This window comes from Oncorhynchus mykiss, chromosome 10 (genome assembly GCF_013265735.2).
Source record: "Oncorhynchus mykiss isolate Arlee chromosome 10, USDA_OmykA_1.1, whole genome shotgun sequence".
Classification (NCBI taxonomy): Eukaryota; Metazoa; Chordata; class Actinopteri; order Salmoniformes; family Salmonidae; genus Oncorhynchus; species Oncorhynchus mykiss.
In genome coordinates this window covers 49276163-49289367 of record NC_048574.1, presented here as the reverse complement: position 1 = coordinate 49289367, position 13205 = coordinate 49276163, and the positions used below count along the sequence as shown (strand labels likewise).

At 40.8% G+C, this 13205-nt stretch overlaps 1 protein-coding gene across 1 annotated transcript; it reads right to left on the bottom strand.

Annotated features, from left to right (window-relative positions):
• Positions 1-6621: 6621 nt before the first annotated feature.
• Positions 6622-11742, bottom strand: LOC110534184 (SLC35A4 upstream open reading frame protein-like). Its single transcript, XM_021618902.2, has 3 exons — positions 11634-11742; positions 10060-10143; positions 6622-7618 (listed from the first exon to the last, which is right to left on the bottom strand). Exons 1-3 carry the CDS (start codon positions 11646-11648, stop codon positions 7421-7423), a joined length of 297 nt encoding a protein of 98 aa, XP_021474577.1. The 5' UTR covers positions 11649-11742; the 3' UTR covers positions 6622-7420.
• Between the last annotated feature and the right edge of the window lie 1463 nt (positions 11743-13205).

Sequence of the window (13205 nt, the reverse complement as noted above, 5' to 3'; positions counted from 1 at the left end):
CAGGTATATCTCTCTGTTCACCCCCAAAACCAATTATTCCTTTGATCGCCTCCTTCCAGTTCTCTGCTGCCAATGACTGGAACGAACTACAAAAATCTCTGAAACTGGAAACACTTATCTCCCTCACTAGCTTTAAGCACCAGCTGTCAGAGCAGCTCACAGATTACTGCACCTGTACATAGCCCATCTATAATTTAGCCCAAACAACTACCTCTCCCCCTACTGTATTTATTTATCTATTTATTTAGCTCTTTTGCACCCCATTATTTCTATCTCTACTTTGCACATTCTTCCAATGCAAATCTACCATTCCAGTGTTTTACTTGCTATATTGTATTTACTTCGCCACCATGGCCTTTTTTTTTGCCTTTACCTCCCTTATCTCACCTCATTTGCTCACATCGTATATATAGACTTATTTTTCTACTGTATTATTGATTGTATGTTTGTTTTACTCCATGTGTAACACTGTTGTTGTACGTGTCGAACTGCTTTGCTTTATCTTGGCCAAGTCGCAATTTTAAATGAGAACTTGTTCTCAACTTGCCTACCTGGTTAAATAAAGGTGAAATTTAAAAAAAAGGGCTTTGGTCAGGGAGGTGACCATGAACCCGATGGTCACTTTGGAAGAGCTTCAGAGTTCCTCTGTGGAGATGGGAGAACCTTCCAGAAGGACAACCATCTCAGCAGCATTCCACGAATCAGGCTTTTATGGTAGAGTGGCCAGAAGGAAGCTACTCCTCAGTAAAAGGCAGATGACAGCCCACTTGGAGTTTGCCAAAAAGCATCTAAAGGACTCTCAGACCATGAGAAACAAGATTCTCTGGTCTTAGTAAGATTGAACGCCAAGCGTCACATCTGGTGGAAGCCTGGCACCATCGCTATGGTGAAGCATGGTGGTGGCAGTATCATGCTGTGGGGATGTTTTTCAGCGGCAGGGAGAATTGTCAGGATCAAGGGAAAGATGAATGGAGCAAAGTACAGAGAGATCTTTGATGAAAACCTGCTCCAAAGCGCTCAGGACCTAAGACTGTGGTAAAGGTTCACCTTCCAACAGGACAACGACCCAAAGCACACAGCCAAGAGAACACAGGAGTGGCTTCAGGATAAGTCTCTGAATGTCCTTGAGTAGCCCAGCCAGAGCCTGGACTTAAACCTGATCGAACATCTCTGGAGAGACCTGAAAATAACAGTGCAGCGACGCTCCCCAGCCAACCTGACAGAGCTTGAGAGGATCTGCAAAGGAGAATGGGAGAAACTCTCCAAATACATGTGTGCCAAGCTTGTAGCGTCATACCAAAGAAGACTCAATGCTGTAATCGCTGCCAAAGGTGATTCAACAAAGGGTCTGAATACTTATGTAAATGTCATATTTCATTTTTTTTTTTTTATACATTTGCTAAAATGTATAAAAGCCTGTTTTTGCTTTGTCATTATGAGGTATTGTGTGTAGACTAATGAGGGGGAAAAACATTTAATCAATTTTAGAATAAGGCTGTAACGTAACAAAATGTGGAAAAGGCAAGAGGTCTGAATGCTTTAGAATGCACTGTAACTGTTGAAAGTTGATACTGTGAGAGACAGTCAAGAAATATAGCAAAGAGCGGCATTAAAAAAAAATGTACCACTTTTTTTCTCCCAAATTTCGTGGTATCCAATTGGTAGTTACAGTCTCGTCGCTGCAACTCCCGTACGGACTCGGGAGAGGCGAAGGCCGTGAATCCTCCGAAACACAACCCAGCCAAGCCGCACTACTTCTTGACACAATGCCCACTTAACCCGGAAGTCAGCCGCACCAATGTGTCGGAGGAAACACTGTACACCTGGCGACCGTGTCAGCGTACACTGCGCCTGGCCCGCCACAGGAGTCGCTAGTGCGCAATGGGACAAGGACTTCCCTGCCGGCCAAACCCTCCCCTAACCCGAATGACGATGGGCCAATTGTGCGCCGCCCCATGGGTCTCCCGGTCGTGGCTGGCTGCGACAGAGCCTGGACTCTAATCCGAAATCTCTTGTGGCACAGCTAGCACTGCGATGCCGTTCCTTAGACCACTGCACAACTCGGGATGTCCTCGAGCTGCTGTTTTTATGAGTGAGTTCAGGTTTAAGTTCTTACTCAGCACCAGTTCACTGGGGACAGGACCTCCCCCATATTCTAAAATGGCCTTTTTGTCCCCCCAATGCGACACTGTTGTGCTTTAGGACCATGCAGACACCTCAGAGCAGTTGGGTAGGCTGTTTTATGGTTTTATACGGCTGGATTTAGGACCATACGGACACCATAGATCGTGCAGACAGGCTGGCTGGGTGAAAGCAAAGCTTTTAAAAGGCTGGTGTATAGGACCAGCACGGGAGAGATGAACAGAGGCAGCCGCTGTCTCTGTGTGTTGCACTTTTTCTCAGAGTTGTAAAAGCAAGCAGAGCAGAAACTGGATACTCTTTAGTTTACAGATCTAGCTAGCAAGGTAACTGCTGTTTGACAGAAAAAAATGTGTTTATTCCCAGTGCTGAGCTAGTAGTGTAACTGACATGTTACGTAAGCTAATGTTTCATCCCCTCTCCACTGAAGTGAATTAACCACTAGTAGCTAGTTTAGTTAGCTAGCTAGTAGCTACCACAGCCAGATCAGGTCTAGCTAGCCTCTAGCTATCTGTCAAGTGGCAGTATCTAACACCTCTTGTGTGTATGGAAATGTTTTGTAGTCTTTGTTTTGTCCTGTTTCAACAGAAGTAAATTTGACGATGTACCATTAGCTAGAGCTAGCCAAAAGTTGGAAAATGTTAGCTGGCTAGCTCACTATCTTTAGCTATTAATTTTTCCTCAATCACACTAGACCCGAAACAAACAATGAAATCAGCTGCCAAACTATTTAACACCGATTCTGATGTTTTTTTCAGTGCAATGTGAGTTTTTATTAGTCAGTATAGCAATGTAACATTGCTGATCTTCAGTTTTCCTAGCTAATTCCCTACTTTTCAAACTGACATGAGATCAACAGCTCTACAGGCTTCACTGTCATGGTGCATAGTCGTACACAATACTATGCTCACCATGTCTTAGCAGGATCAGATAGTGACGGGTGTCCCAGCAGGGTCAGACAGCCAGGGAAGACCAGACTAAGGAGTTTAGGTGAATTTTGCAGTATATTATAACAATCAGTGAATGGATACAAAGTTCCATCTTGGGTTGATGGGTAGCTACAGTCTAGGATCTGTGAATAATGGTAACTTCAATGATTGATCTTGGATAATATAATGTATAAATGTACACCAAGGTAATGCTTTGTCATGCCTCATCTGAGCAGGATCAGATGGTGACAGGGGTCTTATCAGGGTCAGGCAGCCAGGAAACATTTGCAAATACAACACTTTATTCTCTCTGTGCAGTAAACACTGGACAAGCAAGAAGTTTCAAAGATTGAAACTATTTTAAGGCAGTCTGACAAACCTCGAAGTTGACTTTCAAATTGTATCAAGGGTTGATGGTGGCTTTTCCCGATGACACAAAACATGTCAAACAAAAAGGAAGGAAGACCTGGGAGACGCTATTGATGATGATGAATGGATACAGGTATGTTAGAATGCATGTTAGAATGCCCAGTCATGTTCATGTAATCTCAGACATAAATTACTGCAGTTTAAGACCATCCATAGAACTAACTATATACCAGTTAAACTGAATATCATGTGTCACAGTTTAGCTTCTGTACCTCTCCTCGCCCCTATCTGGGCTGGAACCAGGGATCCTCTGCACACATCAACAACTGACACCCACGAAGCATCGTTACCCATCGCGCCACAAAAGCCACGGCCCCTGCAGAGCAAGGGGAACAACTACTTCAAGGTCTCAAAGCGAGTGACGCCACAGATTAAAACACTATTAGCGCGCACCACCGCTAACTAGCTAGCCATTTCACATCGGTCACACATGCACTCAGAAATGTAATTATTCTGCTGGAGGTGTAAAACACAAAAGGGGACATATCTGCATATGTTATTTATATTTTTTGTTATTTAACTAGTAAAGTTGGTTAAGAACAAATTCTTATTTACAATGACAGCCTAGGAACAGTGGGTTAACTGCCTTGTTCAGAGGCAGAACAACATATTTTTACCTTGTCAGCTTGGGGATTCAATCTTAGCAACCTTTACGGTTACTGGCCCAATGCTCTAACCACTAGGCTACCTTGTGGTCTTGTGAATTCTGGCTGAATTCTGGCAAAGAGTATGTTCTGTAATCTCTGCATGTCTACAGATTCTGCCTGTTTTTGTTTGCTTGAAAATGTTGATAATGAGACTGTTATCAGTAGAAAATGTGTAATCTAGCATTTGTAGCGGCTAAGAAATGTATTGTCATTAATTGGAAGGTTTGTTATCCTCCCATAATGGATGGCTGAAATGTCAAATTATGTATCACTAGATTTGATTTATTACAAGATTATGGGTATACTGTGCAACTTTCATTACGTCTGGATGCCTTATATGGAATACTGTGCGACAAAAAGAGTCTGTATTGAAAACATGCCCACATCAGGGTAGACACCTATTTAGGCAATCCCTAGCTGCTAGGCTGCTCAGTCCTGGCCCTGGGGGTATGCAGTACTGTTGGTTGTCACTCTGGCCTTGGCCTAACACACCTAAAACCAATAATGAATGTTTTACTAAGATCCTAAAGCTGAGTGGGGTGTGTTGGGTTGGGGCGCTGCAGGGCCGTGAACCCCTAGAGGCAGGACGGGGTGACCCAGCTGTATTGTGTGCAAAAAGAGCTTTATTAGGCCCATGATATGAATTATATGGAGGATGTACTATTTCTGTGTGTTAATGTGTAGGTGTATGTGTGTTTATATTAAACGTATGTTTTTCAAACCTTTCCCTTGACATGTAAAAAGATAGGAAGGAAGTTGTCCGGGAGAGAGTTGAGTTATTGACTAGACTGGTGGGGGTCAGGTGTGCAGGCAGCTTAAAATGTGATATAGAGGATGTCTTAAAAAAAGACAATTAAAAGTTTGGTCTTTGTACTTTATTTGTAAGAGTTGTTCATTTGTTAGGCTTTTGGTTAAAGGTGCAACACAATATTGATTATCGAATTGATCTAGTTCAGTCTTATCTAGTTCAGTCTTTAAATGTATGCTCACGCAGTTGTGCCTCACAAGTAATAAAACAACGGATCTATTACTGGTGTGATCATATATTCTACCGCAAATTTTGAAATATCATTTTAAAAAATGTCCTGAACAACAATGCATTGACAGGGCAATTCAAGCAAAGACAATATGCGGTGATAATGTACTGGGCCTATAGTTTACTGCACAAACCTCATTGCTACAGTACTGTTTTTAATTAGTTAACGTTGCATAGGATTACGGTTTTTAAGTCATGTTAAAAAAAATATGAATGGTAGATCTCGGCTTGCATATTGACTCAGAAAGTGATCTTGACTCAGAAAAGGTTGGTGACCACTGTTCTAGAGTTTTCCCTGTTAACACTATCAACGTTTCCCTTTACTGTGGCAATTGTGATCGAATCAACACAATATTATCCACTTTCAATGCTACATAGCGAAACAAAACAAACTATGCAAGAGATTTTGTTGTAGGTGGAATGCATCAGCCCGTACTCTACATGGTGAGGCATAAACAAGACTTGAATAAGCTAAGTAGCCAAAAGGCAGAGGGAAGCATAATTTGTCTGATTCTCTGTAATAATGGTATGGGAATAATAATGCATTTTATTTTGTAAAATTTCTTCTTGCATCAATCACCACAACATGTTTTTTTTCTCCAAAAATCTCATGGAATGTAGGCCTACATGGAACACCAAACATTGCCTGCACAGAATTTTCACAACGTTCAAGTTTGCGCTCAGCAGACCTGACATTTGCTCAGTGCCAAAAAACAGGGAACATTGCCCGTAACATGATGTAACCATCACTATGCTTGAAAATATGGAGAGCGGTACTCAGTAAAGTGATGGATTTGCCCCAAACATAACACTGTATTCAGGACAAAAAAGTGAATTGCTTTGCCACATTTTATGCAGTATTACTTTAGTGCCTTTGTAAAGGATGTCACGGTGCTTGCTTAGCGAGTACCAGTACCTCACAAATACACGTGACCGCCCTCCTCAAGTGTCTTAGCCAATCGCGCCACCTCAAAAGCTAGCTAATGAGGTGACGCAAGCGAGACACTTAAAGCTGAGGAGTAAGTTTCACACATCCCCAGTTTTCTCCTATCACAGCCATTAAACTCTGTAACTGTTTTAAAGTCACCATTGGCCTCATGGTGAAATCCCTGAGCGGTTTCCTTCCTCTCCGGCAACTGAGTTAGGAAGGATACCTGTATCTTTGTAGTGTCTGGGTGTATTGATACACCATCCATAGTGTAATTAATAACTTCACTATGCTCAAAGGGATATTCAGTGTCTGCTTATTTAATTTTTTTTACGCATCTGCCAATAGGTGCCCTTCTTTGCGAGGCATTGGAAAACGTTCCTGGTCTTTGTGGTTGAATCTGTGTTTGGAAATCACTGCTCGACTGAGGGACCTTACAAATAATTGTATGTGTGGGGTACAGAGATGAGGTAGTCATTCAAAAATCATGTTAAAAAACGTATTGCACACGGATTGAGTCCATACAACTTATTATTATTTTACTCCTGAACATATTTAGGCGTACAATAACAGAGGTTGAATACTTATTGACTGAAGACATTTCAGCGTTTAATTTTTAATGATTTTGTACACATTTCTAAAAACGTAATTTCACTTTGACATTATGGGGGTAGTGTGTAGACCAGTGACAAAACAATCCAAATGTAATCCATTTTAAATTCAGGCTGTAACGCAACAACATGTGGAAAAAGTCAAGGGGTGTGAATACTGTAGACTTACAGTGACCTAAAAGTCCCAAAATAGGTTGAGAACCTGGTATCTACCTGAAGACATATTTGTATATATGAACATAATATTATCTTAGTCATGTTTCAAATCTGGATACTACAGATTATACATATCATTTGAGTATAACAAGGTTATATGGTTGATCTGCGAGCAAGACGAAATAGAAAACTGACCTGAGGCAAATAAGTTCTCCCACTATAAAGCACCTACTTCTACTAAGTAAAATCTCTATTGCATAAAATAGGAACAATGTTATTTTTCCAGTAATATAAAAACATACACTAAAGTCCCTGCAGGACTATTGCACACATTGCAAGAGATGATTATAAAGACACTTAATGCGTAATTCAAGGAATATATCGTTTTCCCCAAAATGTCTCCTAACAAACATTCTGCAATCTAAAATAGAGGGCTTGGAGGTGGGGTAGTCCAATGGATCTTTTTGAGGGGGCAGGGGTTCGAAGATCCATATTCCCCCCCCCCATATTTCCCCCTCCATATTTCCCCCCCAAAACCAGGGCCGCTACTTGCTGGGTCCTTTAAGAGTGTTGAAATAGTCTTTCAGAGTTTCCTCGATGTTGGGCACGCCAAAGTTTTGAGCTGCAAAGATGCCTGTGCAAGTCCCAAGGACCACGCCCAAAACCGCAGAGGATCGCAGCCTAGACACAACATACCCTGCCAAGAAGCCCTTGAGGAAAGGAGAGGCCAGCACACTGCCACCCTGGAACAAATAAATACACAATATTCCTCATGTTAGAAACAAACACAACACACAGGTGTGTAGTTGCTCTCATCTGACAGTTTGACCAGATGTATGGAAAACCTGTGCACTATGCATCCATGCACACAAACAGACTTGATATATAGCTTAATAACTACAGAAAAGAGAGGGCCTGTATGAGGTCATGTTTGTGTGAAAACAGCCCGAGGCTAGGGTGCCCAATCAAAAACGTATCTTTGACCAATTGGTAAACTAATAAGTTAATTGTGTAGATAATCCTCTTAAAAAACCAATGGTTCAAACTTCATGTCACCCATCGTAATACATTCAAAAGCTATTGGATTGTTTACCCTTGTACTTTTGTAGGATGGCCGGAATTAGGGTGTCTAATTCAATGGATGCCAGAGAAAAAAATGGGTCAAAGAAATCTGGAAAATTGCATCGCATCAACTAGGCTGGATTCTGTGCAAGAGTTTAGGCTACTGGCTACCTGACAGGCTCGCTTTTTCGTTGAACTCATCATCTTTCTTCTCAAATCCCCAGGACATAAAACAACATAGAGGTAAGGTGGATAATCGATTTTGAGACATGACATGTAGTATTTTCACATTTTAGTATACACTTTAAATATTAATTTGAAATTCCTGTTCTTTTCCGAACATTTCTCACCAACAAAAAAAAATAGTTTCTTTGTGAAATGTCAACGGAGAACTGAGGATCTATCAAACTTTTTATTTTCAAAGCGTTTTACTTTTAATTCAGCTCTTGCCATGCTAATTTTGCTTTTTTGGCGACCCGTGGAAACAACTTTGAAGACAAAGGCCACAAAATGTAAAATCCTCAAAAGTTGTTATGAGAAACCTGCACCCCTAGTTAATTAAGTTATGTCAACAGAGCTCGGTGCTTATTATCGTATGTATTAGGTTACGAAATCCGACTTTTGGGATATAATGTTAATGATATCTTACAGAAAGACCCCACTGAACGATTCAGAACATGAACAATCATATTTGTTTTGGTCCAAAAATATTTTATAACATAAGAAAGTGAAATTTCATCACAAAAGCACGTTTTCACCTACTCATATCATGGGTGGACACCATACTGAGTCCTGTGTGTGTGTCAGGGTCCCCCCCCCCCAAAAAAATAAATAAATAAACAAAAAGACGATTGTCCAGGAGAAAAAAAAGAATTCCATTGCAAAAATGCATTTTAGCCTATTCATTGGTTGAAATACCTGTCGATGTAGCGCTAAAACGGATTACTACAGCTCATCAAACAACTTGTTTGTTAATGCTGGAGTGAAACGTGCTTTTATAAGCCTAATAATCGGGCAACAATTCTGAATGTAATAGCTTGTTAAAAAAAAAACAGTTTTGATGGCCACGATTAAAAAATAGCTAATATATGCTTCCCAATTGCCATTCAAGTGCATAGGCAACTAGGCAGGCTTCAGGACATCACACAACACATTGCAATAAGCTGGAGGCAATATGCATTTTGAAAACATATAGGACTACTTCATTTTTTGATACCTGAACGTTTTACTTCACAAAATCCAACCAAACGTGCAGTAGGAAATTATTTTATAAAGACTATGCCAATTAAATCAGTAGCCTATTCTCTCATGTTCAATTGGTTTTCAAATGTCTTTCATTGTCCAGTAGCCAAAGGCACAGTCCTAGTCATATTAGCAACCCATGCTAGTTTTTGCATCTTTAGATCTCCCCTCTTTCTACATTTCAAACAGATATTTTCATCTCGGTATGAAATCGCTCACATATGCTGTGCGCTTTTGCCAATGGTGTTTTCCCACTAATTTCATTATGGAATAAACATTCACGCGAAGCCTACTGCCTTGTGCGCATTGCTGCGCTTATAATGTAAAGAAATCCTAGTTGTTCAAAATCTTAAGCTAAACGTTCTGATCTGTTGCATGACTCTCCTTGCTTTTTAATGTTTTTTGGATGTAGCCTAGGCCTAATGGTTGTATTAATTTGGGATCCATCGTCCCACAATGGTCCCAGAGTCCATTTGGCTATTTCTCTGGCACAGAACGACAAGCTTAGTTGACCAATAGAATAGGTAAACTTTTGTACTAAAGGGGATAGTAGATTATTCCTCTTGTTGGCTGAGGAAAAGTAAATGTGGACAGTTCTTCAAACATCTTCAAATTCGCATCGGAATTCAGTAAGAAGGGCACACAACATTGCATCCTCGAGTTGCATGTTCTGTTAAAATGAATTAGGCCTACCATCATCTAAATGTGATTTCAGTCATTCTGAGCACTGCGTGTGGACGCCATAATCAGGTTAAGCATCCAATGCATATGGGTCCGGTATATTTCTTAAACGTTCAGTAAATTAAAGTGCTGCCGGTCAAATGTATGGTGCCACATTTTTGGAAACCCTGGTTTGTGTGTCGGACATCTGACGGCTCACCTGTGGGATCCCAGCCTGTACTTCCTTCTCCACGCGGCGCTGAACGTCCTCTAGCTGGTCCTTGAGCTCTGCCAGATCCTTTAGCTGTCTCAAAGGGTAGTAGTACAAGTCAAAAGTCAATTTAGGACTGCAAGCAAGGCAAGTTATTGACACAGAAAACACGTGTCCGTCCTCCCCAATTAAGGTGCCACCAACCTCCTGTGCCTGAGTACCTAGCTGCTGCTACTTTCTGCTTGATCTATAAGTTACATAGTCACTTTAATACCTCTACCTACATTTACATATTACCTCGACTAACTGGTGCCCCGCACATTGACTCTGTACCGGTACCCCCTGAATATAGCCTCGCTATTGTTGCTCTTTAATTGTTTTTTACTTCTATTTCTTATTCTTTTTTTTTTTTTTGCTATTTAAAAAAAATGGCATTGTTGGTTAAGGGCTTGTAAGTAAGCATCTCACTGTAAGGTCAATAGTGTATTAATTAATACCTGTTGTATTTGGCGCAAGTGACAAATATTATTTGATATCTAAGGTAGATCTACACTCAAGTGATTCTTTAGTCCAACATGTGTGTCCCAAAACAATCCAATATTCCATCAAAATTCTTCCTCTTACTGAGACCCATTGTATTGTATACGAAATCCATTATTCGCCGATACTAATGCATGAATGAATTTAACATCTTGATCGACTATTGATTACTCTGGACTAGTGTGCACAGCTTTGACCGCTCAGACAAAGATATGTAAAAACCAAGATATTTCATCTGTGTCGTTTCCAATGGGAGCAAATGAGGCATAGTAGGTCGAACAAGCAAGGATGTGGGCAGAGCCAAACACGAGCTAGAGAGATTATATTGGCATAAACCTAATTTGCATATAACAGTTAGAGATCGCATTCTCTGTGAAGTGCGCCGTAACTCAATTAGCCCCTCCAATCTTTGTAAACAATGCACATTTTATTGAAACTTTGGCAAACGGTCACGTTTCATAAGCCCATTCATAAGCCCAAATGTGAGCATTCTGTTCGTAACAATTTATAGTTTTGCGAGTAGAAAACTATATTGAGATCGGGCTCTTCTTCGATGAGAAAATGAGCGGAATGTCGGTTCAATTCCATCTCGCTCCATTGTCCCTCGTCTCCTCAACATATTTGGTGGGTAGTCGCAATTCCAACCGGATGCTTCTGATTTATACATCTGGTGAAACACCGGTCTGTTCGTCAAATCCGTGTATTCTACCGGTTAAAACAATATGCCATATGAGCATCGTGTTTCCAGTCTACATTGTCACGATCATATCCAGTACAATTGCTGGCTATATAGTTAGACCAATGGCCCAGCAGGTCAGGTTGCTACATGAATGTAATGTTTAGTAAACGTTAGCTAGCTCGCATAGCTGGGCTAGTTTTGACAGTTTCTTAGGAAAAACATACATCTAGCAAGCTAAATAACGGTCACACGTAACCTTAGCTACACCGAATATACCTAAAACTAGCTAATAAGCAACTGCTACAACCGCGAATACAAGCACAAGATGTTTAACTCTCCATAGGCTAAAGTTTAAGGCACTAACCTTGTCGTCCGCCATGTCTTGAATCAATGCTGGTGGTACTGATTATTGACTGGGCTCGATTTTCTTCCCTGCTAAAATATGTGTGACTAAAAGTAATGTGTGATGTGCCGACTGTTTTTACTCAGTTTACTTTCTGGACTTACATCGCTGTTATATGCATTCTTTACAATGTGGCAATATCAATTAATTTTTAAATCTAGCTACTAGCGTTATTATTTATTTATTACATGATTAGAATTGGAATTGAGGCCAGTACAGTTACAGGACACGGCAGGCGTAAAGTTAGCTTGCAGTATTCGCAAGTAAAATGAACTGATTTGAAACAATTAGTCATTGTAATCGGACAGCCTTTTGGGGGGATTACATGGGGAACATTTGCATAATGCTATGAAACTGAATATCAAGAAGTACAACAATATTCACAATTCTACGAGTTTGCACAAATACATGGCTCTGCCTGATTTCCACACGCGAACCGGGTGGAGGCTTCATATATACGGCTTCAACCGTAGTGGGAGGCTTCATTGAGTGGAGGTGAGAAGAGGATGATGCAAGCAGACTGAAGGATGACGGGCAGTGTGATCCGTCAAGACATGGATGCTGATTAAGGTGGACCATAGAAATAAAGTACACGATGGAACTACAGACCATGTGATGCCAGTGGCAGTCATGTTTTCCAAAATATTTCCATATAAGAATGCTCAAGAGGACACATTATTAGGCTATGTCAAATCAAATGTTATTTGTCACATGCGCCGAATACAACAGGTATGGCCATTTGATTCATGAATATGCAGCTTGGAGGTAGATTGTCTATGGATTGTACTGGCCATATGACAGATGCAGTCATAGGCTCTCTATCTTACATTGCCTCTAACGTTTTGCTCGGTTGAAACCTCTGGTTGTACTGTGATAAGGATAGTTTAACTGACAGATTATTTTACATAGTTTAGCAGACACTCTTATCCAGAGCAATTTACAATAGTGAGTGGATACATTTTCATACTGGTCCCCTGTGGGAATCAAACCAACTGAGCCGCACACAACCACACTACAATTACACTACAACATTGCATCTAGGGAAAATAGATGGGTTTAGAAAAGCTGCAGCAACAGACGTTGCCTTTAAGGAAGCCTGCCTATAGAACACCCTTCCTCCCTGTAAAACACCACAGCGTACTGATGCACAGGAAATCATCCTGTATTCTGTGATGTTGCTGGCGTTGCTATGAAAAGCACTCTCAAAGTGTCCCTTCTCATATATTTTTAAGAGTAGGGCTTGGCAGATGCAGGTTCTTTGCGAGGGGCAGATTTATGTCTCTAATCTTCCTGAGACACCCCTTTTACACAGAGAGGCATCCCATCTCAAGTTGAATTGAACCCTATTACGACTCCCTCACTACACAAATACTCGATAGGCTACACCAGTCGCATTCACCCTTCGAGAAAGCACGTTTGTTTTGATTTGTGTATTATTGCCCTCTTGTTGGTCTCCATATAACTGTAGTAATGTATTTCTTCTAGAAAAAACATGCTTTTTGGGTCTGTTTGCTGGTCTGCACTGTGCCTTTG